General features: G+C 35.8%; 2 protein-coding genes across 13 annotated transcripts; both read right to left on the bottom strand.

The window, feature by feature from the left end:
- Positions 1-6,369: 6,369 nt before the first annotated feature.
- LOC111891810 (protein ABC transporter 1, mitochondrial) lies at positions 6,370-15,861 on the bottom strand. Its single transcript, XM_023887860.3, has 8 exons — positions 15,173-15,861; positions 14,493-14,718; positions 10,225-10,377; positions 8,220-8,378; positions 7,933-8,092; positions 7,729-7,838; positions 7,302-7,418; positions 6,370-7,118 (listed from the first exon to the last, which is right to left on the bottom strand). The coding sequence occupies exons 1-8, from the start codon at positions 15,781-15,783 to the stop codon at positions 6,753-6,755; spliced, it is 1,902 nt and encodes a 633-aa protein (XP_023743628.1). The 5' UTR covers positions 15,784-15,861; the 3' UTR covers positions 6,370-6,752.
- Positions 15,862-17,756: 1,895 nt separating this feature from the next.
- Positions 17,757-21,422, bottom strand: LOC111891812 (probable CDP-diacylglycerol--inositol 3-phosphatidyltransferase 2). 12 transcript variants are annotated; one of them, XM_023887869.3, is made up of 12 exons: positions 21,265-21,415; positions 20,850-20,892; positions 20,553-20,666; positions 20,013-20,097; positions 19,890-19,939; positions 19,464-19,503; positions 19,316-19,360; positions 19,163-19,228; positions 18,976-19,090; positions 18,827-18,880; positions 18,653-18,751; positions 17,757-18,098 (listed from the first exon to the last, which is right to left on the bottom strand). In XM_023887869.3, the coding sequence occupies exons 3-12, from the start codon at positions 20,611-20,613 to the stop codon at positions 18,039-18,041; spliced, it is 675 nt and encodes a 224-aa protein (XP_023743637.1). In that variant the 5' UTR covers positions 20,614-20,666; positions 20,850-20,892; positions 21,265-21,415; the 3' UTR covers positions 17,757-18,038. The 12 variants fall into 12 exon arrangements, with proteins under 12 accessions (XP_023743637.1, XP_023743640.1, XP_023743632.1 ...); XM_023887872.3 differs by having other exon boundaries at positions 20,553-20,658; XM_023887864.3 differs by lacking the exon at positions 20,850-20,892 and having other exon boundaries at positions 20,553-20,658; positions 21,265-21,422.
- Positions 21,423-21,730: the final 308 nt, after the last annotated feature.

Raw genomic sequence — 21,730 nt, 5'->3', positions numbered from 1 at the left:
TATCCGAAGGGGAGTCATCGGATTGGACCGAAGTACGCCCTGCGTACCTTCGTACGCCCCGCGTACTGAGATCGAGGGTCTCGGATCGTCCACGTCGCGCTATCCGAAGAATCTAACCCGTCTGACCCGTCCGAAGCTCCGACCTGTCCGACCCGACGTCCCATCCGACCCGCGTACCCAGCAACCCGTCCCATCCGAACCGAGGCAGTCGAGGCTTCGGTCATGCATGACGTACGCGTACGCGCTGCGTACGAGCGTACGCCCCGCGTTCGGAGGCGGTTCAGCCTTCCTATAAATAGGATGCGAGGCTTTCCGAAAATGTTGCTCGTTTCTCTCCTCTCTCTCACAACTTTGTCTCGTTTTCCGTGCCCGTTATAACCCGAAGCTCTGGTCTTTTTGCTCAAGTCCCGAGGGTCGATTTTACTCCCGAGATTCCCGAGAATCCCGAGAAAAATCCGTTTCCTGAGACGAAACTCTGCCCGGTTTTCCATCTCGCTTTCTTCAATCAATCAAGTGAGTTTCATACCCCTTAATCAACCTGTTAAATATTCTAAATGCTTTTATATGCTTTCAAAAGGGGGGGGATACAAGTTAAATACTTATAGTTATTGTTTCAATCACATATGATTGCTCTAATCACATGTGATTAATAACTAGGGAAACCAGTGATTTTACCACTATTCAAACTATCTATCCAACTGTTTTACTTCTAAATGTTTTCCAAACCCACTTACTTTTCGAATTTACACTGCAACTGTAATTTAAACAAATGTTCCTTATACTTAATCTGTTTTTAATCAAATCTACGCCTTCAAATTGTTTTATAGATTGACATCAAGTCAATCTTTCTTTAATAAAATATACTTATGTTTCAAATGTCTTATAAACACTTATTTATGTTCTTATATTACAAATTGCATGCCCATATATGTATAGACGTATAAATAATGTTTAAAGGGCTTAGGAAGGCTATCCACCTTGTTTCCTTTTCCTCGATTTGGATGTGGTCTGATAGGATTTTGGGTGACCATCCGAAGGTCGTTTCCATATTAATTATATATCAAATATACATATATAGACATAAAAGTACTTCCATAATCATACGTACTAAACACACTGTTAACAAGTTACCATCGGGGTAACACAGAATCATACTATTACAACTGCTAGATCAATGAGTCAGTTCATTCATGAGTCTATACTAGGAAGGGAATATATACAACTATACTACGAGAACATATACAACTATACTAGAACAAGAAACATTTCATCACACATGCAAGAATACGATAACAAATGTGATCCACTGTATCGGAGCATGCCTTAAATGTCATGGCCCGAGTTGTAGCCAGAATTCTCTTGGAGGGAGAGCGTTGAGTTTGCGTATAGATCTATACTGGATTGACTATCCTACACCTTGCTGCTAGCTACAGCCGGACCTGCAGGTCTGCGGGTGCCAAACGTCATTCCGTTATTACGACCGTTCTTTATGTCGTTGTTATCAGTCGATAGTATGGTGCAATTATCACATTATACCTTAATATAAATCCGGTTTAAGGTAGTAGTAATTAGTACAACAGTAGTTCTTATTATACAAAACTACAGTACTACAATGATTTACCCATTACATATTTTGGTGATAATCTCACTTAAGCATTAATGTACAAACTATATTTTATCAAATGATAGTTATACTTGGGTAATCACACACTTTTACAACAGACGAGTTTACAAAACAGTTAAGCCTTGGTAGAAGGTTACCATTATAGAAGATATAGGATTTTCTGAGAGATTCAAACTTTGCAAATACTTTTAAACATTTATTTACATTTTTACAAACTTATACATTGGGACAAGTTCAAACGTTTTTGACAATGAACATTGACACTAAAATACTTATGAACTCACCAGCTTAATGCTGATAAACTCTTTCAAAATAACTTGTATTCTCAGGTCATCAGTAGACAGGTACCGATGCCAGCTTTTGAGATGATGGAGCGTACTAAGACTCATCATTTTGTTATTTTGATTTACGTTATATTTTTGGTGTCTAAAACTGTACAGAACACGCATGTATTAAATTTATATATATTTAATGCAATGGATGATGTTGTTTGCCTATTTACATTTACTGTGTTGTGATTACCTTACATGACGTCCTCCGCCCCAGAACGTTTCCGCCGTTCTTGGTTTTGGGGTGTGACATCTACATCTCGCTAAGCATAGGCTACCCTTCGGTAGACTTCTCATAAGCTCCTTACTGCTACCCACTCACTCTCGAAGCATCTCATAGCAGCAGTAATCTCCTAGGCTAAGGCATCACAAATTAGGCCACTCTAGTCCTAATATGAATACCTAGCCTACTCTAGCATGCATAACATAACATATCATATCTCATAACACATAATGTAAGGGTATTTTGGGAAATCACCGTTCGGGCGCTGACTGATCGTACACACTGCTTCCTTCAAATTCCTTTACTTTTCAGAAAAATTGTTTCTTTTATGAAAAACTTTCTCAAATCCTCAATTTGAGTTCAAATACACCCGAAGGTGCATCCGAATCCCTTAAACCAAGGCTCTAATACCAACTTGTAACGACGTGAATTTTCAAAACAATTTTTCATTTTTCAAACAACATAAAACTCGTTAATATTTTCAAATCTCATGTTCAACAAATGTCATCATGATAAAAACATATCCCAAGATCAAAAAATAAATCCTTTTCCAGTGTGTAGGGATCATGCCAGCGCATTCCCGCGATCCTCGCTAGTACCTGAAACACATAACACTGTAAGCATAAATGCTTAGTGAGCTCCCCAAAAATACAGCATACAACACATACGCCACTCAAGGCCATAACTTTATGGAACCTTCCGGTCCATGTGTCTCAGGGGACTTCCGTCTCAACCCTGGTAGACCTTCCGGTCCTACCCGTAATGACCTTCCGGTCCATACCCTTTTTGACCTTCCGGTCCCTACGTTGTTGACCTTCCAGTCCATAACATGATGACATTCTGGTCCATAACATATTGTTCATAACATAACATAACACATACATATCACATATCATTTATCAACATATATCACATACTCTTCATAGCACATAAGACCTTTCGGTCACACATAATTACCACTCTAGGTAACGTATAGTGAGAAGACTCACCTCGTATGTTGTCTAGTAACTCACATGCTCGGTATCCCTGAACCTCGTAACAATGACCTAGCCCCGCCTAAACACATAAGCAATCATCTCAAATCAATAACGGCTCTCCAGGCTAGACTAGTCCCTTCCAATGTTCTCTCAGAAGGCTAAAAGACCATTTTACCCTTCTAATGGTCCAAAAGTCCAAGTGTTGACCAAACACTAAAAGTCAACGAAGTCAACTCTAGTCAACGATCAAACTTTGACCAGACTCATCGAGTGCACTCGTGTGACTCGGCGAGTCCATGCATGTCCTTTTAATCCTCATAAATCCTCACTCGACTCGTCGAGTTAACCTTTCACTCGACGGGTTACCACTGGTCACGAAACGCGGGGCAACCAGACTCGACTCGGCGAGTTCCTTCCATGACAACACTCAAATGACCTTCTGAGGTCAGATCTGTTTCTCTAACCTATAGATATGAATTCCCAAGGCTCAATAACTACGTAAAGGTTCAATCTTTACACCCATGCAACACATATAAGACTCCTTTTGGTGAAATAGCTTCTAAAATGGCAACCTAGGTTCATATCTCTAATGGAACTGCATAAATCAGGGAGGTTGGGCTCTCTGGACCTCTCAAGGTCCAGATCCAGTGTTTAACACTCAAGGGACATCATAAACATCATATCCAAGCCAATAAAGGGTAGAGACAACCCTAGATTCAAGGGTTCTACACCAAAACAGAAGAAAGATCGATTTAATACCTCAAAGATGGAGTTCCTTGCTTGAAACCACAGAATAGCAACCCCCCTTGACCTTCTTTTGCTGGAATCTCCTTCTTCTTTGCAACCGCCACACCAACTAGGATCAAAATAGCCCTTCTTCTCACACCACACGCTCAAGCTCACTAGGGTTTCTCTCTCTGGACTGGTAGCCGCAAATGAGGGCCATAAGGTCCCTTAAATAGGGCACAGGCCCGAGGATTTAGGGTTTCTACCTACAGCGCGGACTCGTTGAGTCCGTTCATTAATACAGTCAGCAAATCACGATCCTACTCGACGAGTCTAGGTGTCAACTCGTCGAGTCCCTCCTCATAGCTCAAAATAAACAATTAAATATGGTACCTGGAAATCCGGATGTTACAAACTCGTCGAGTTTCTCAATAAAATTCAAAAATAAATTAGTAAATAATATACTTGGGAATCCGGATGTTACAGATAGGCTTTATGGTAGGGCCCATGTGAGGGGTTTGGGCTCAATTTGGAAATTTGGGCCATAGATAGGCCATAACTGGGCCTTGATGAGTATGAGATATTGGACCATCGGAATGCCAAATGTTTGGACTAGAATAAATGGTTGGGCCTTAACATAAGACCATGTAAAAGTCTGGGCCCAATTTGGAAAATTGGGCCATGTATTGGGCTTTGGTTCATTGTTTGACTTTTGGGCCTTTGGATTGGGCCTTGGGCTTGAATCAAGCTAAGTTAGGGGTAAAGTAGTCTTTTACCCCAAGCATGGACTTATGGTTATGTATTGGAACCCAATTATTAATTGGGTGTTATTTTGATGTTGACAGTTCGAGAATTTGTCATCCAACAACTAGAGTTTTATCCGCGGGACTTCAGCAGTGTGAGGTGAGTTACCTTCCAGTAAAAGTGGGTCGAAGGCACCAATACCGACCCACTACTAGTTGATTATAGTAGAGATGATTGTCTTTGTGATAATTGTTTGGTATGCTACTATATGTTATGCTTTATGTGCTAATATGTTATGATATTATGTGATAGTGGTAGGAGGGGTGGGATAGACCCCGTTACCGGTCGAAAGGACCGAAAGGGTAGGCCAGCACCCAAATATACTAGGCAGTATGTGATTTATGTGTATATGATATGGTATTATGTAGTAGTGGTAAGGGTGAAATAGTCCCCTGCTACCGGTTGAAAGAGGCCGAAGGGGTATGCCAGCACCCTGATATGCTAGGCGGTTACCGGTTGAAATATACCATAGGGGTAGGGCAACATCCTGATGTGCTAGGCGGATACCGGTTGAAAGAAACCCAAGGGGTAGGCCAGCACCAAGATATGCTAAGCAGTATGTGTATTGTATGGTATGTGGTATGATGGGGGAACTCACTAAGCTTTGTGCTTACAGTTTTCAGTTTTGGTTTTAGGTATTTCCTCTTCGAAGGGAAAGGAGCTGGCATGATTGCACCGTATCATACTACATTTTCCGCACATGAGATCTTTGGGAGTCATATTCTGATATTGTTTTAACATGACATGTTTTGATTATTGATACATTGGTTTTGATATGAGTTGATATTATGGATGTTTTCAGACAAATGGTTTTATAATTAATAAATTAAAAATTGAATTTTGGTCTTGAATTTTAGGATGTTATAGTAAGGGTGGCAATCCCAACCCAACCCGAACCTAACCTAATAAATAACAGTTTGGGTTGAGATTTTGAACTCATTTACTTAAATGGATCAACTCATTCAATTAAACGGGTTGTGTTAGGGTTGAAATTCCTAACATGTTTACAACCAACCAATCTGTCTGAAATTTTTAAATATTTTATTTATATGGTATTATTATTTAGTTGATCATTATATTTTAATTATTTTTTATTTATAAAAAACCATGGGTTAGTAAAAGTGATATCGAGTTGTATAGAATTTAAATTAGAAATTAAGCATTTATAATGTTTTATGGTTGTAAACACTTATCTGTATTTGTGTTATAGGCCTATAAAATTATTGTTGTATAATTTATAAACTTGAACAATTATTATAGCTTTTAAATTGTATATAATTTTATTGGATGGATTATTTGATTTTTAAGGGGAGTTTTTGTGAAATTTAAACATATCAACCCGAGTTCAACATATTTAGTAAATAGGATGGGTTGAAAAAACAATAAACAGGTCAACCTGTATTCAACCCATTTACTAAAAAAATGGGTTAAGTTGGATTGGTAATTCTCGGTCCGTCCGTTGGATTGAATAGAGATTTTCAATCTATTTAATTAAACACAATTTGTTTATGACCCGACCCAACCCAACTTATTGCCATCCCTACTTTTACGATGAGATGATAGCAATGAAATCATTGCCATTATATATATATATATATATATATATATATATATATATATATATATATATATATATATATATATATATATTTGGTAGGTCGAAAGAACTTGAGCCCACCCAGAGTATAAAAGGAATGAACAAACTCAGACACGCAGTTGTATTTATACATGTATAAGCGACCACCTAGAGTATCAAATCATATAACGTGCCACTAATTTATTGAATGGGGAGTGCGCGTACCTATTTACTATATAAGAAAATAACAAACAAACATAAGAAAATCATATGATTACTTAACCTACTACCTCTACAGCTTTGGCAATTTTGTCAAAATGTTACAAAACCAGAATACGCAGAAATGCGACAATTTGGTGATAATTTGGTGAGATGGAATCTTAAATGGTTGGGTTGTAGCATCAGGATTATTAAGCCGGGTTAGCCATGTATGTGATATTCATATGTAGTTATTATACAGCAAGATAAAGGGGGCAGGGAAGAAAGAAGGTCTCTAATCATCAAACTGATAAGTTTGGTAAACTTGAAGCAAAAGGTCGCGGCAAGGTACAACAGCACCAATCTTTATGCAAGCGAGGAAAGCACCAGCAAGCTTGCGATGTAGACTATAGACCTCATCAGGTGGTGGTGTCAATCTGTGTCTCAACATGGTCCCACCAATGTTTGAAAGGCTTTGAGTTATGTTGTTAGCACGGAAATCATAACCCCCAGGATGATTTGCTGCAAACGGCAACCCTACAACAAAAGCTGCCTGAACATGAGCCTCCAACATTATCTCTGATTCCTTCCCTGTCAGAAACCCAAGCCTCTCCGACATCTCCACTACCCCTTCCCGGTCACAATTTGCACACGCAACCACCTAACAAGTAACAATTCACCTAATAAGATATCTTTTTTTTTTTAAATATTTCAATTTTTTTAAAAAAAGTAACGGCAAACAAGTCATTTTACACAAGTTTGGTAGGGACCATTCTTGTAAATTACTCTTATTTTTTATAAACTTTTGTTTGAATCCCTTATCAGAATGACAAAGAAAACCTACCATCCTCAAGTAATCATCAACAAAACGCTTGGGGTAATTTCGAGCTGCTCCAAAGTCTATCAGATTTATTGATTGTGTAGCCTCATCGTACAAAAAATTGCTCCAGTTGGGATCAGTCTGCATAAGATACATCAAAATAACTCAAGGGGGTGCTACGACTAGCTGTCCAAATAATCAGTTCTACATAAAGGTGTGCTAGTATATTGCCATTTAAAAAAAAAAAAAAAAAAAAAAGAACATGTATTTTTAGAGAAGTTGAATGAGGAAGCTTAGACAAAATAAAAAACTAGCATAAGAATTTCAAAAGATTTATCAGATAAATTGAAGATGGCTACAAGTTAAAACTTGAGGATCTTTTTCACATGGAAAGAATTAGACAAGGAGGAATTAATTCACACAATTGAAAAGAGTTAAATATAAAACATGCCTGCATGAATCGGAAGACAAATAGCTCCATCAGTGTAAGCTCGAGCAACTTTTTCCCAACATTATTACGAGTCTCTTGATCCAGAACTGCAACCTTATCAATAGGAATTCCTGCAGCATGAAAAATATGAAAACAAGTTCATTTCCTAACAGAGATAGCATAATATTGAAGTGTAAAATTACTTAAGAGACCTCAGGACTTTACCATGAACAAGTTCCGTAGCCAGAACTTTTTTACTTGATAATTCATCTACCACCAATGGAACATAAAACCCTTGTACATTTGATAGTAATCTGCGGAATGTTTTTTGATTTGAAGACTCCAACTCGTAGTCGCATTCACGTGATAACTCTTCTTTCGCCACCTGTTTTCAAATGCAACATAAATTATGCTTCTTCAGTCTTCATAATCTAATAAAGGTCCTTGCACTTGTGTAGGAGGTGGTTATAGTCTTTATGGTCAAAAGCATTTGTGATTAGTAAGTAAGTTACCTTCATAGCTCTATCGAGATACAAATTCTCCGGAATCAGATTTGTATAGTCTAAGAGCAATTTTACATTGTCAATGTCACTCTCAATGCTATCTGCGACACCAGGATATTGAATTTTCATTGCAAGTTGCAAACCATCCTTGGTGACAGCTTTGTGCACCTAAGAATTCATTTCAAGCAGTTAGCAACAAAATATAAAAAGCATTCAAGAAGCTATTGTTTCATTACTATGAGATACTACAACTTATATTTCATAAGAAGGTGAAACCTCTATTTATGTACAAAACTGAAAACCAAATACCAAAATAGGAAACTAGGAACAACAAACTCTTCCAAACCAAATTCTTAATCCAAGTCTCATCACTACCAGTAATCAACATATACAACCAAAAAAGTGCAAACAGAAATGGATAAATGAAGTAAAGAAAACATGATGATCATATGCGTTTTTACATAATCCAAACTTAGCAACCACAATACTAAATCACCCAAACCAAGCTTAAGGAGAATGTTTCAAGTCATACAAAGATTTTCTTAGTATTCAGACTTGAGCAACAAACCTAGGTGGTTGCTCCATGTCATGTAACTCACCATGAAGAAATGCATTCTTAACATCAAGTTGATGAAGTGCTGAGGGGCTAGAGAAATGAATAGGTGCACTGCACAGAGGATAATTTAGCTATAAGAGAAAATGTCTCGAAATAATCCTCCGTTCTGAGCATAACTTTTGGCAGCTAGTATTTCCTTTAAACGAATATGGATTAACTTTTATAGTAAACCTTGCCTTTTTTATTAAGAGGTAACTCGACCAAACTCTGCATGGTATTGTGATCAAGGATATACAGCTAAAGCCTCACAAACAGTTTTTTCATGATTGATATCGGGTCTAATGTTGCAACCAATAAACGGGAAGATGTAGAGAGCTTGTCATATGAAGCAACAAGGTAAGTAAGTACATGAACGCTAACATTTCCGAAAAGCTATAGGAATATCAAGATCCAAAAATTATGTATGGGAAGTTGGGTGGTTGTTGTTGTTGTCGATATTGCCTGCCTACTATATATATATATATATATATATATATATATATATATATATATATATATATATATATATATATATATATATATATATATATATTTTGTTTCATTCAGTCAATCCTCAATATTAATTCCAGTTTTCTCTAATCAATCATCCATTGTTGTTTGTTCAGTTTCAATTCTTCATCATTGCGTAAGGAAAATTGACTCTTAATTGACCGTGTTTCCTCCCTTGTAGCCTTCTCAATCATGCGCCCTTTCCACCGGATTAACCACCATTCATGGGTTTTGTAAGCAATGAAGTAAGAAGGATCAGATGCATCTTGATAGGGGAAGAGAAAACCATGTCTAAATGCCCCTCATCACATATCCAAAATATAGCCTTCAATGATAAGACAATCAATATAATTCAGGCCTTTTTGACCAACAATCGGCAGCCCCACTTGTTTCATTGAATTTTGAAAGTAGAATCTCCTAAACTTGTTTATAAAATTTCTCTTCAGAATTTAACTCATCTTCCCCACAATTCAGTTATTGCAGAAAACATATGTCCACTGATATATAACTAAAGTCACCCATACCATACAAGTTAAGATCTCATAACACAGATAAGAACAAACTTATAAACAACAGTATCTGAAAGTTGATTAAGGACCCCCAATAGGACAAGCAGCAAAATCAACAACTAAAAGGAGAACCAAAACTTATAAACGTGTTTGGTTGATTCAATTTTCAAATAATTTCCAAGAAAATGAAAAGTTTCTGTATGTAAATTAGAAAAAGTGATTTTTACAGCTTTCCAAAGTTTTCTAAAATTCTAAATCAGAAAATGAAAACTCCAGCAGGTTTCAACCAAACACATTTTCATTGAAAAGTAAAAACGAAAATTCAAGTCTGTTTTCTGAAAACAAATTTCCAGAACCAGATGCAGTCTAAGCAAATGAATCAAGTTTGACACCCACTGACCTGGCCTATGCTTGCAGCAGCAAGAGGTTCATAATCAAAGCTTTTCAACTTGGAGGACCAATTGGGGCCTAATTCAGATTCCAAAACTTGATTAAGCTGACTTCTTGGCATAATATCAGCACCCTGACGCACAATATCCAAAGCAGCCAAGATCTACAAGGAATAAATAAATAATACATCAAAGATTCAGAACCATAAACCAACCACAAATTTCTGGAACAAGAATTACACCAGTCCAGTTTGTACATATTATAAAAATTACATCTAATTTACATTAAAATTTGAGATATACAATGTGTGTGTGTATAGTCATATAATACTTAATTTTTGTACGCATTTAATTTTGGGATGTGATCCATCAACATCAGCCTGCATGGTTGTCTTTAGATGGTCGATTTGTTGGGTTCTCATGCCCACCGCTTTTGGGTTATCATGCAAGACTCAAGTTTTTTTAGGTTTTCTCATTCAGGTCACAAGGTTTCTAATTCATCAGTGTAATGCATGTTTATCTTACTAATGGAATCTAAAGATATTCGTAAAGCAGCAGCCTTTAAAACTCATTATGGTTCCTACTCCTTTGCTGAGATACATACATGAATACGAATACGTAAGCTTTAAACTTACCCAGTAAAGTAGTTATGGTTTTAACATTTAGCATGAACATTTAATGCAAAAATAATAAATAATGCATTCTTTCTAGGGCACTCAAAAATGTACTATGGAAAACCAACCAACATATTACCAACCAAACCAACAAGTTAGAAGCCAATATATTTGGTAGCCAACATGTTTTGTTGGCAGTAGCATACCAATTGAGTAATCATTGTACGGTAATGGTATAAAAGTTTACATGCCATGGTATTACCCAACCAACCAATTTATATATATATATATATATATATATATATATATATATATATATATATATATATATATATATATATATATATATATATATATAGATCCTTGTTGAATCTATCGTAAACCCCAGGCATTGTAACACTCTTACTAACAGAAATTCTTGATAATATTCATATAGTTTTCTCACAATTCTAGAGGTGAGAGTCTCTCCAAAAGAAGAACAAAGTTCTCTTACAGATTAATTCTTAGCTACCGACTCTCTAAAACAAAAGGACTATATATACTACCACTAGAGACAAGACAAAAGGGTATAACAGCCAACCCAATCAGGTGTTGTTCCAACTAACAAAACAGCCAATAACAACCATAATACCAAAAAGACCAAACTACCCCTACGGCCAAAAAATAACAAAATAACTCTACTAAAGCAAATCAATTAAAAGCACTCTAGGATGCCTAAGGAGTTTAGATAGGTTTTTGACGTCACACTGACCAAATTAACCAGACAATGGTCTTACTTAAGGATTAGTAGCGAAGAAGTAATGATGGCTTTGAGGAAGATGAGGAGGAACAAAGTTGTTGGTCCAAATCAAATCCTTGGAGAGGAAGAACTTGTGTGGATCAAAACATTATTCAAACATTATCTTAAAGACAGCTAGGATGCCTAAGGAGTGGAGAGCCACTACAATGATCCCAATATAAGAACAAAGGTGATGCCTAAAGCTATGGTAACTAAAGAGGTATTAAGTTATTTAGTCCTACGATGGAACTATGGGAGAGAGTACTAGAGGCTATGTTGAGTAGCATTACAACTGTTACAAAAAATCAATTCGGTTTCATGCTTATGATGTATACCGAGGAGGTCCACCTCCTCATACGTCTTATGGAGAAATATAAAGAGCGAAATAAGGAACTCCATACGATTTTCATCAACTTAGAGAAGGTGTATGATAGTGCTCGAAAGGTGATTTAGAGAACATTAGAAGCTAGAAGTGTCCCCAAGAGATATGCTAGGGCTTTTCGCGATATGTATTATCGGTCTACGACGTGTGTGCAAACCCCAACAGGAGACACATAGTCTTCTCGGTTGAGGTCGAGCAACACCAAGGGTCAGCTCTCGGTCCGTACATCTTCTCCTTAATCTTAGACGAGGTGTCTCGTGAGATCCAAGGGAAGTTCCTTGGGTATGCTTTTTGACGATGACATTATGTAGGTAGCCGAGTCAAAGATTTAGTTGAATGCTCGACTGGACACTTGGTGGTCAACTTTAGAAGAAAAAGTGTTACATATCAACCCACTTAAAACTAGGGGTGCAAATAAGCCAAGCTACTCATGAGCTACTCGGGATCGGCTCGTTAAAAGCTTGACTCGAAACCGATTTTAAACAAGCCCGAGCCGAGCTCGAGCTTAACATTAAGCTTGTTTATTAAACAAGCTTGAGCCTATGTCACTAAGCTTGATTAGGCTCGCGAGCCTAAACGAGCCTATATATAATATAATTTATTATTATTATTTTTATATATTAAAATAAAAACATATTTGGGGAATTAGGGATTTAGGGTATTAGTAAACGAGCTTCTTAACGAGCTCGAGCCGAGCTTTAGCTTATTTAAGTACGTTAGACAAAAAACAAGTCGAGTTTAAGCCCGAGCCGAGCTTGTATAATTATTTACGAGCTCGATCCAAACTCAATACAAGAAAGTTTGAATCGATCCAAGCTCAATCTCGAGCCTCGTATAACTTAAACGAGCCGCAGTCAAGCCTGACCAGACTCGGGCTCGGGCTCGACTCGGCTGCACCCCTACTTAAAACTCTTTGGTGCAATTTCAGTGGAGAGTCGAATGATGAAGGAGTAGATGTAAGTATAGGGGAGCAAATCCTTATCTTGAAGGGGCGAGGTGGTAGGTTTCCTTTTTCACCTCTAACAGCTTACGAAAGGGACATGGTTTTGAAGGGTAAACATGTAAGGATTTGTGTTGGTGTGGATTAAGCCACACTTCTTGGCATAACCCGTTAAGCCACTCTTAATAGATTAAGTAAAAAAGAAACAACCATGTATAGATGTAGATATTGAGTTCTTGACTCGTTAAGCCCATCAAGTAAAAAAGAAATAGCCCCTAACTTATAATCTTTCTCCACTTGGTTTTTTTATGTTTTTATCAACATAAAGCATTTTATGTGTTCAATAAAATGTTGAAATGAGATTAAAACAAGGAAATCATTTGTTTCAAAAATGAAATCTTTCTCCATCATACATTTGTTCACGGTTGCACTTTTTGCTACAATAATCCTTCCTACGAAGGTTGATCTTCAATGGGTAAAGTTATGTTTTTTTTTTTCATTTTCTACTATTGTTTTTCCTATTCCTGAATTAGAAAATGACACTTTTACATTAGCTTCTACTCCACTCTGAAACGATCATGAAGTTGAAAACAATCTAAACAGGCACCAAAAGCGAGTTGAGGATTTAATAAATGGTTAATCTTGTTTTAAACCTACCAATCTGAATATCCACTTTAGTCCCTTACAAAAAAAATTGTTAAAGTCCCTCAACTATGGTTTCTAGTTCCATTCATGCAGAACAAAACATTAAACATGTCGCATGCGTATTTGGCAGAATGTTCGCTCACATGGACCCCACGTGTACATTTTGAGGGTTTCATCATTTCAGGTGTGTATGGAAGGAAATATGAACAATAATTACTATGACAGAAAAATATAAAACTAAAACTAAAAAGCCACATATGCGTAAATTATAAGGTGAAAATAAATCAAAAAACACATCAGCAATTTTAACAGGTCAAACCAGTTCAGTCAAACTTTCACTATAAATGGAATTGTGAGGGACTAAAGTAGACATTTTGGGTTGTTGTTTGATTTAAAACAACATTAACCCTTTTAGAAAATGGGAGAGGATAAAAGGAATTGGTATGAGTTGTTTAACGTTAATGATAAGGACAGATAAACAAGTAGATGGCATAGAAGCATTAGTGGTAGCGGTAGCTATCCAAATTGGCCACTCGCCAACTAGTGATATAGCAATTGTATACAACTCAGGAACATAACATTACCATATTAGAAATAGGCTACAAATATTGTGCTCAGAGAAGGTAGAAATTATGCTTCATTTAATTATAATAGCCTAAATTAAATTCAGCACCTACCTCTCCCTCCAAACTTGGAACATTTGTCTTTCTTTATTTTGTGTGTGTGTGTGTGTGTGTTTTCAAAATAAAACTTATTCAGGGTTCTAAGACATATAATTACTTGTCATGCATGATAACACAAACATCTTGCTAACCATAAATCAATATATATATATATATATATATATATATATATATATATATATATATATATATATATATAGAGAGAGAGAGAGAGAGAGAGGAAGAAGAAGAAATTACCGGAGCAGGAACAAGGGATTCATCTTGGATGCTCAACATCTGTCCTAGTTTGAGTGCTGCCCCACGCATCCTACATAGAGCCAAAGCCAGCCGTTCTGCATTTTTTTCGGATAAAAAAGGCGAAAGGGCGGACTGCTTGTTTTCTGATTTAGTGTTACCAAAGACGAGTCTCTTAGCAGATTCCTGTACAGTTCCCCAGGCAAGCCCAGCTCCTAGTCCAGCAAACCTTAACAACTTAAGTTAGCAATCAAGGCAGCAGTTTGCTAAAAAAGTAATAAATATACGCATGCAATGCAATGTATATCAGACTGGACTTGTAAGTTGCATCTTGTTCCCAATCCCCCCGATTCCAAAACATATACAACATGTCATTCAAAAGGTACAAAACATTAAAAGGAGGCGTACAAATAAGTAGAAAAATTCTTGCTCTATATTCAATTCAGTGTAATAAAGGTAGAGCAGTTACTTAAAGGCTCAAAAAGAAGTTGTAAACCATTTGTTGTAAAACCAGAAGTTCAGTAAAAAAAACTGACAGGTTATATAGTAGAGCATTCCATGGATATGAGAGGAAATACTAAGCAATAGAACAGCGCAATCCAAATTGTGCTAATGTCTATGTCCGCTGTGATGATATTGGAAAAAATAGCTAGTGCCTAGTAGCAAGAGATAAAGTAACTCACCCAAGCGCTCTCGAGAACGGGGTGGAAGGAACCCTCCTCTCCTTGCGCCGCCTCTGTTTATTTATTAGTGGCGGTGCTTTAGGCGGCGGGGAATTGGTCAAAGGAACAGCCTTTCCTTCTCCAACTCCAATTGCAGCAGCATTGTTATCCAAAGTAGCCGGAGGAGGAGTAATGATCATAGTCTGAAGGGACCCCGATTCGACATCACCTTCCCACTTTGCATTTTTTGGATGGTTTATACGAGCATCCGCGTGGAGATTTCCATTGTCATATATAAGGGTAGGGGTAGGGGTAGGAGAAGGGAAATGTCTCTGCGCTTCTTTGGGGGTGTTTGGGTCAGAAGTTGTATCGGACGAAGAAGCTACCTCCTCCCCAAAATAGACAACGCTGCTGTCTTGTTTGATACCGTCCGTATCACCAATGGGTTTGTTACCGGTGATCACGAAATTGCGAACCTCGCCTTTAGTGAGACCGGATATGTCGGTGGCTGATAAGATGGCTCGCCGGATTAGGGATTGCAAGTCTGGCTTATCGATACCCCGTCTCATGGCCTCCTTGGCGACCAGGGAAACTCCATTCACGAGCTTGCCGAGGTCTTTCAACGATGCCATATCCAGACTACGATTTCAACAACGCGGAGGCGTCGTATCGATTTTATTCAAAGGGTCGTATAGGGATTTCTACTGTAGAAACCTATAAAAAGGGGCAAGCCAACGGTGGCTAGTGCTTTTCAAGGAAAGGTTTTAAGATTTATTAATTATATTTTAAATTTATTTCCTTGTTAATATTTTATAAATATTAGTAGTTGATTCAAGAAAAATTAAATATAGAGTTTTGAATTCATAAAAAAAAAAAAATAAATAAATAATGAATTATTATAATGAACATGTTTTTATCTTTTAAATTTAAATAAATAAATAAAAGAAACTAATGAGGTTTAATTTTAGGAATTTTAAAATCAAAAAGTAAGTTGATTAATGAAATTGATATATATTTATTAAAATATTTATTACAATTATTATATTAAATATTATGTGGAATTTAAAAAAATAGAAAAACTTATAAAACAATATGTGGAAAAATATTTAATTCAAAATAACCATAAAATGACATTTGGCAAATTGAATGAGAGTGTGATAATTGGTAAAAAAAAAAATAATAAAAAATAAAAATAAAAAACACTACATTTATTAGAATAGATTACATTATGCATTCTAAGGGTCGTTGAGTATGATAATGTTCGAATCTAGGAGTTGGTTGATTATTGGATTAATGCATAAGAATTTTGGTATAATCTATTCATCTTGACCTAGAATGGATGGAGGACATGCATGAGGCATGCATGTCTATCAAGTAATCATTTTTATGGACCTTTTGAGTCCCCTTTAGCTTCTGGAAAAGTTAGAGCGAAAGACGTAATGGATTAAGGACTTAAATCTTTGGATTTTTGCTTCAGAATGTAGTCACGCCGTGACCATGAAAGAGCCCATTTGTGGCGAGGTCTCGTATCTCATCACTAACTGAGTACGGACGAAGTTCTGTATCTAATTATTAGCTGTATCTAATTATTAGCAGAGTATGTTTCTTAGGACAAAGATACAGTAGAGTATGTTTCTTTATGTGTTAGCATTTATATGATTGTATGTGTTTCGTAGACGGGGCTCGGAGACAGGCGGGGCCTAAGAGAGACAAATTTGTATACCGGGCGAGGCCCGATGTCGGAGTATTAAATTTATGGTTTGACAATTATGGGTTTAGTATTAAATTAAAAACGAAATTTTTGGTCATGATTTTTGGGATGTTACATAGTTAAAACAAGTTAGTTGCTTTCTTATGTACAAAAAATAAGAAGTTGCCAATATGTGAACACGGATAAGAGGTAATTACCCTCCTAAGTCATTTTCCCTTTGAGTTACCGGTTAAAACATGTATTAGTTGGTAATATTGGTGTAATTTAAACAGTTAAAACAAGTTAGTTGCTTTATTATGTACAAAAAAAAAGAAGTTGTCAATATGTGAACACGGATAAAAGGTAGTTACCCTCCTAAGTCATTTTCCTTATTTTTAAAGCGTAAAGAAAATTCTTTTTGGTTCCGTGAAAAATTAGAGGATGTCATCAATAACAAGCCTAACTTTGAGGATTCCAATTTATCATTTTGTAATTCAAGATGAAGCTGTCTCTAGAACTTTTGATGGATTGGTGGTATGTCCTTACCACATTTACTTTGTATATGTTGAGTCATATCTTTTCATCAAAACTGGTCCGGTGGTATCTGGTATGGCATCATCCACGTGTTTCATGTTTATTGGTCAAATTCAGCATAAAATCATGTTCGGATGGCCATTAAAACAGAAACATCCACATCTTTGTAACCAGTATCTTAAAAAACGATTAAATTAATTTACAAAACTTAAACTTGATGGCGAGATGGATTATTACATTACATTGAGCTTTGAATGGATTTGATGATGATATTATTTATGGTAGGAATATAATTTAGCCTGTAAAACTAGTATAATAAATAAGACCTTAGATTATATTTATTTGCTCAAATCCAAAACATGGCGTAAAGAAAGACGAAGGTTGATTAAAATTTGTAAAATTGAGAAATGCAACTGAACAAGCACAACACAAGAACAGGATACAAAGCAACATGAGATGATTGTGGTAAAACTTAAAAAATTTGATCCACCACCATCCAATCCCCCATCCCCATGATAAAGTGTTTTTTCATGTACAAAGACAAGAGAGAAGAGAAGAGGGATGTATTTGTTATACACAATTACTAGTTTTTCCATTTTCATCAACATTTCATGCACAGCTTCTTCAAAGAAAGAGAGATACATTCATTACATATCAAACCCTCTAGGCATTGTGTTTTTTGTTGAGGTCGTATAACACGCATAAATCTGCTGCTGTCTTCATCTGTCATTACACACACATCATTTATTCATACAAAAAATCCCGCCATAGATAGAATAAATCATATCCTTCCTATCCTATTCCTAACACATGACTTAACACAAGGCCCATGACCAATTTTGATGAAAAGAAAGATATTTGAGTAAATTACACGAATGGTCCCTATGGTTTGGGGTAATTTGCACGCTTGGTCCTTAACTTATTTTTTTAACTTGGAAAGTCCCTACTGTTTGTTTTTGTTACGCGCTTGGTCCCTACTTTTTGTTTTTGTTGCGTGATTGGTCCCTATCTTATCTAAAAAATCTATTATTTAAATAGGAAAAAATGGTAGGATAGGTAAGGTAAGGTGATGGAGGTTGGGGTTGGGGTGTGTTTATTTAAATATTTAAAAAAATAAGGGCAAAATAGTTTTTTTAGGTAAGACGGGGACCAAGCGTGTAACAAAAACAAAAATAATAGGGACCTTCCGAGTTAAGAAAATAAGTTAGGGACCAAACGCGCAAATTACCCTAAACCATAGGGAGCATTCGTGTACTTTACTCAAGATGTTTTGATACCTGTATAATATTGATTAACTGCTTGGTTGCCCATCCAAACACAAGAAAGGCAAGTAACGCAGAATTTATCAAACTTTGTTGTGCAACACCAACCAAAACCTACATTTTCATACAAAAAAAAAAATTTAACCAGAAAAAAAAACAAATGTGGCACAAAAAAAGATTCAGGCTTACATCAGTCATCTTTTCTGACTCCTTTGCAAGAAGAAACAAAGTTATGTAAAGAACCTAGAGAGGATGAAGATCAAAATTTCAGTTCATAACTAGAATAAACTTTGTAATTGTATTGAGCAATAAAATAAAAAAATAATAATAATAATAACCTCACAAGCTATGCAGCAGTATCCCATAAACATCCTGTTTCCATAGTATAACTTAAACAACCAACTGGTGCTATCTTTGACATCTTTATGATTAGACTTTCCAACCAAGAAAGTACTGCATTCCAATCAATCAATCAATCAATCAACATCTTGTCCCAATAAATGAAAAGGGTACTTTTGTAAATACCTGTACATTTGCAACCAGTGGCTGCCAATATCCAATGCAAGCAAAGACAAGAAAACAAAGTTAGGCCTGGAAATTTTAAAAAGCAAGAATATGTTAGACTTAGATGTATGGAAGAAATATACAAATACAAGTAGAGTAAAAAAAAACGAAAACCTGTAGACTTGAGAGAGAATAACCAGAAGACATGCAGTGCTTATCCTGATCAGAGATGACAAATTTCAGTTTGTTAATATGGAATAAATAGTGTTAATTGCATCAACAAACACAAAAAGATAAATGTGAAAGACTTGTTATATCTCACCTATCTGTGACCATATCCAGAACAGCTCCAAATGTTGAAACTACAAGGGTAAAATAGTAAACAACTAAATTAAATAGAGCATGAAAATCCATACTAAAAAAGATTCTGCACTGTCTAGAATGATATTTGCAAGCTTCTGATTCTCAAAAGTCGGCAGATACAAAGTAAAAAAGGAGTAATAGATTAAACTCATGGACAAAAATCATACACACTTTTCTGTAGTTAGTGAATAAAGCTTTAGAGCATTTAAGAAAAGATTAAGATTTTTCCCAGCTATTTATTTGGTTTTGGAAAAAGTTGAAATACTCAGTTGCTCTCACCATCTTATTATTCGATTTAGCAACTGAACTATTATTTATTTTTATTATTATTATGATGATTATATATTTGAAGGACAGTGTGTATAAAATAAAGGATGACAAGAACCTTGATTGAATTTGCGTGCAAACCAACCATCCAAAGCATCACAAACAAAGCTGAAACAGAAAAAATAACTTAACTAGAAAATGTATCCAAACTACAAAAGGAATCAGGTTAAACTTCTTTTACCTGATGAAATACAGGATTGAAAAAAGCTCTTTATTGGAAAAGCATATACCAAAGGCAAAGCAATTCATCACAACTCTTATGTATCCTGTACATAAAAAAAAAAAAAGAAAAAAAGCAGTCAAATCCATAACAAAGCAATGTTACATGCTAACACCCCACCCCCATTGCAATACACTTACACTTATTCTAGAAGAAAGGGTAAAAATGGAAATACCAATTAGCATCTTCTCTATTGAAGGGCACGAAAAGCTTGTTACACCATATGACATATCTTATTATGTATCTTGGGATATATTTTCCTGTGGGAGACGTTAGCATCTCGAATAGAGCTAATTTACTTTTTCTTTTGTTGGTTATTGAATCCGATTGCTATCATTCTGTTGCTGTTTTTGTGCCCTTTTGGTAGATATTTGAGACACGTGATATTATGAATTAACAGATTCATTGATTGAAGTATCTTTTGGTATATGTATAAATTTTAAATCACAATCACAAGAAATAATATGAATTTGACTTGTGAAAGAGGGCAAATGAACTCACCAATGATGTTGGGGATGTAAAGATATACGCTTAATGTTCTAGGTCTTGATTTGGAAGCCATCTCTACTTTAATTTCAGCCACAAATCAGAGTGTTGCTTTATCAACCTGAGAGTCTACATTTCCTTAGTTGAGGAAAATTTTCCACGTAAACATATAATTCTGTTATCATTTTATTCCAAAGTATGTTGTTAATGGGTACAATTAGCCATTAAGAAAAAAACATTAAACGTATACAAAAAGTCCCAAAGAGACCACAAAGGTAATACTTAAAGTCAAGGGATAATTCCATTTCCAACCTGACTTTCAACAAATGTTTTCACCCACCAATTTGTTCCAGACCTAAATTACAAAACAAAATTTAACAATCCCTATACATACAATAGTGGCATACATAAGAAAAATACCCTTTCTGATACAAATATACATAGATTGAGAAACACCATCAGATTTTTTTTTTTTTTTTTGGTGGGTTGCCGCACTTGATCGAACAAATTTTCTATATTGTATGAAAAATCATCAACTAAGAAATTGCAACACGCTCCAGGAAATCGAATAAAGCTATAAACGAGTCATTAGCAGGTACATTTTAAGCTCTATTAAGTTGCTATTTCAGGGTATTCATTCAACAAAAAGAGTACTGGATTTGACAAAAAAAATCGAACCTTTTCTTAAATATTATACAGAATAAGTAGTATCAAGAAAACCGAGGACCTTATGAAAAGGACGAAGAAATCAGCAGAGGGCACCGGCAAAGAACGTAGCGTCGGAGAAAGAAATCGGTAGAAGGTAGCGGCGAAGAGGGCACCGACGCAAGGTACGGTGTGTGGGTTTTTTTTTGGTAAAACCTTAAAACAATATATTGGGTTCTTTCTCTAGGTTTAAATAGTTGGTCATCTGTGCTTTATTATTTGATTAGTACGGAGTAATTTGCTTGCTAAAACAATATGTGATAACGAATTAAAAAGTTAACGATTAATTTTTTTTCGTTATCTATTTGTCACTAAACTATTAGAACTGTTTTTCAATAAAATATGAAAGTTTCAATAGTTTGGGGACAAATAAAAAATTAAAAAAAAATAGTGACTAAATGTGAATAAAATTGAAAAAAAAATTTCCTTCTAAAAAAAGTTCAATGACTAAATGTAAACAAACTTCGGACGTGTTTGGCACGGAGTTT

Source organism: Lactuca sativa, chromosome 8 (genome assembly GCF_002870075.4).
Source record: "Lactuca sativa cultivar Salinas chromosome 8, Lsat_Salinas_v11, whole genome shotgun sequence".
In the NCBI taxonomy this organism is placed as follows: Eukaryota; Viridiplantae; Streptophyta; class Magnoliopsida; order Asterales; family Asteraceae; genus Lactuca; species Lactuca sativa.
This window is presented reverse-complemented; position numbering and strand designations above follow the sequence as displayed.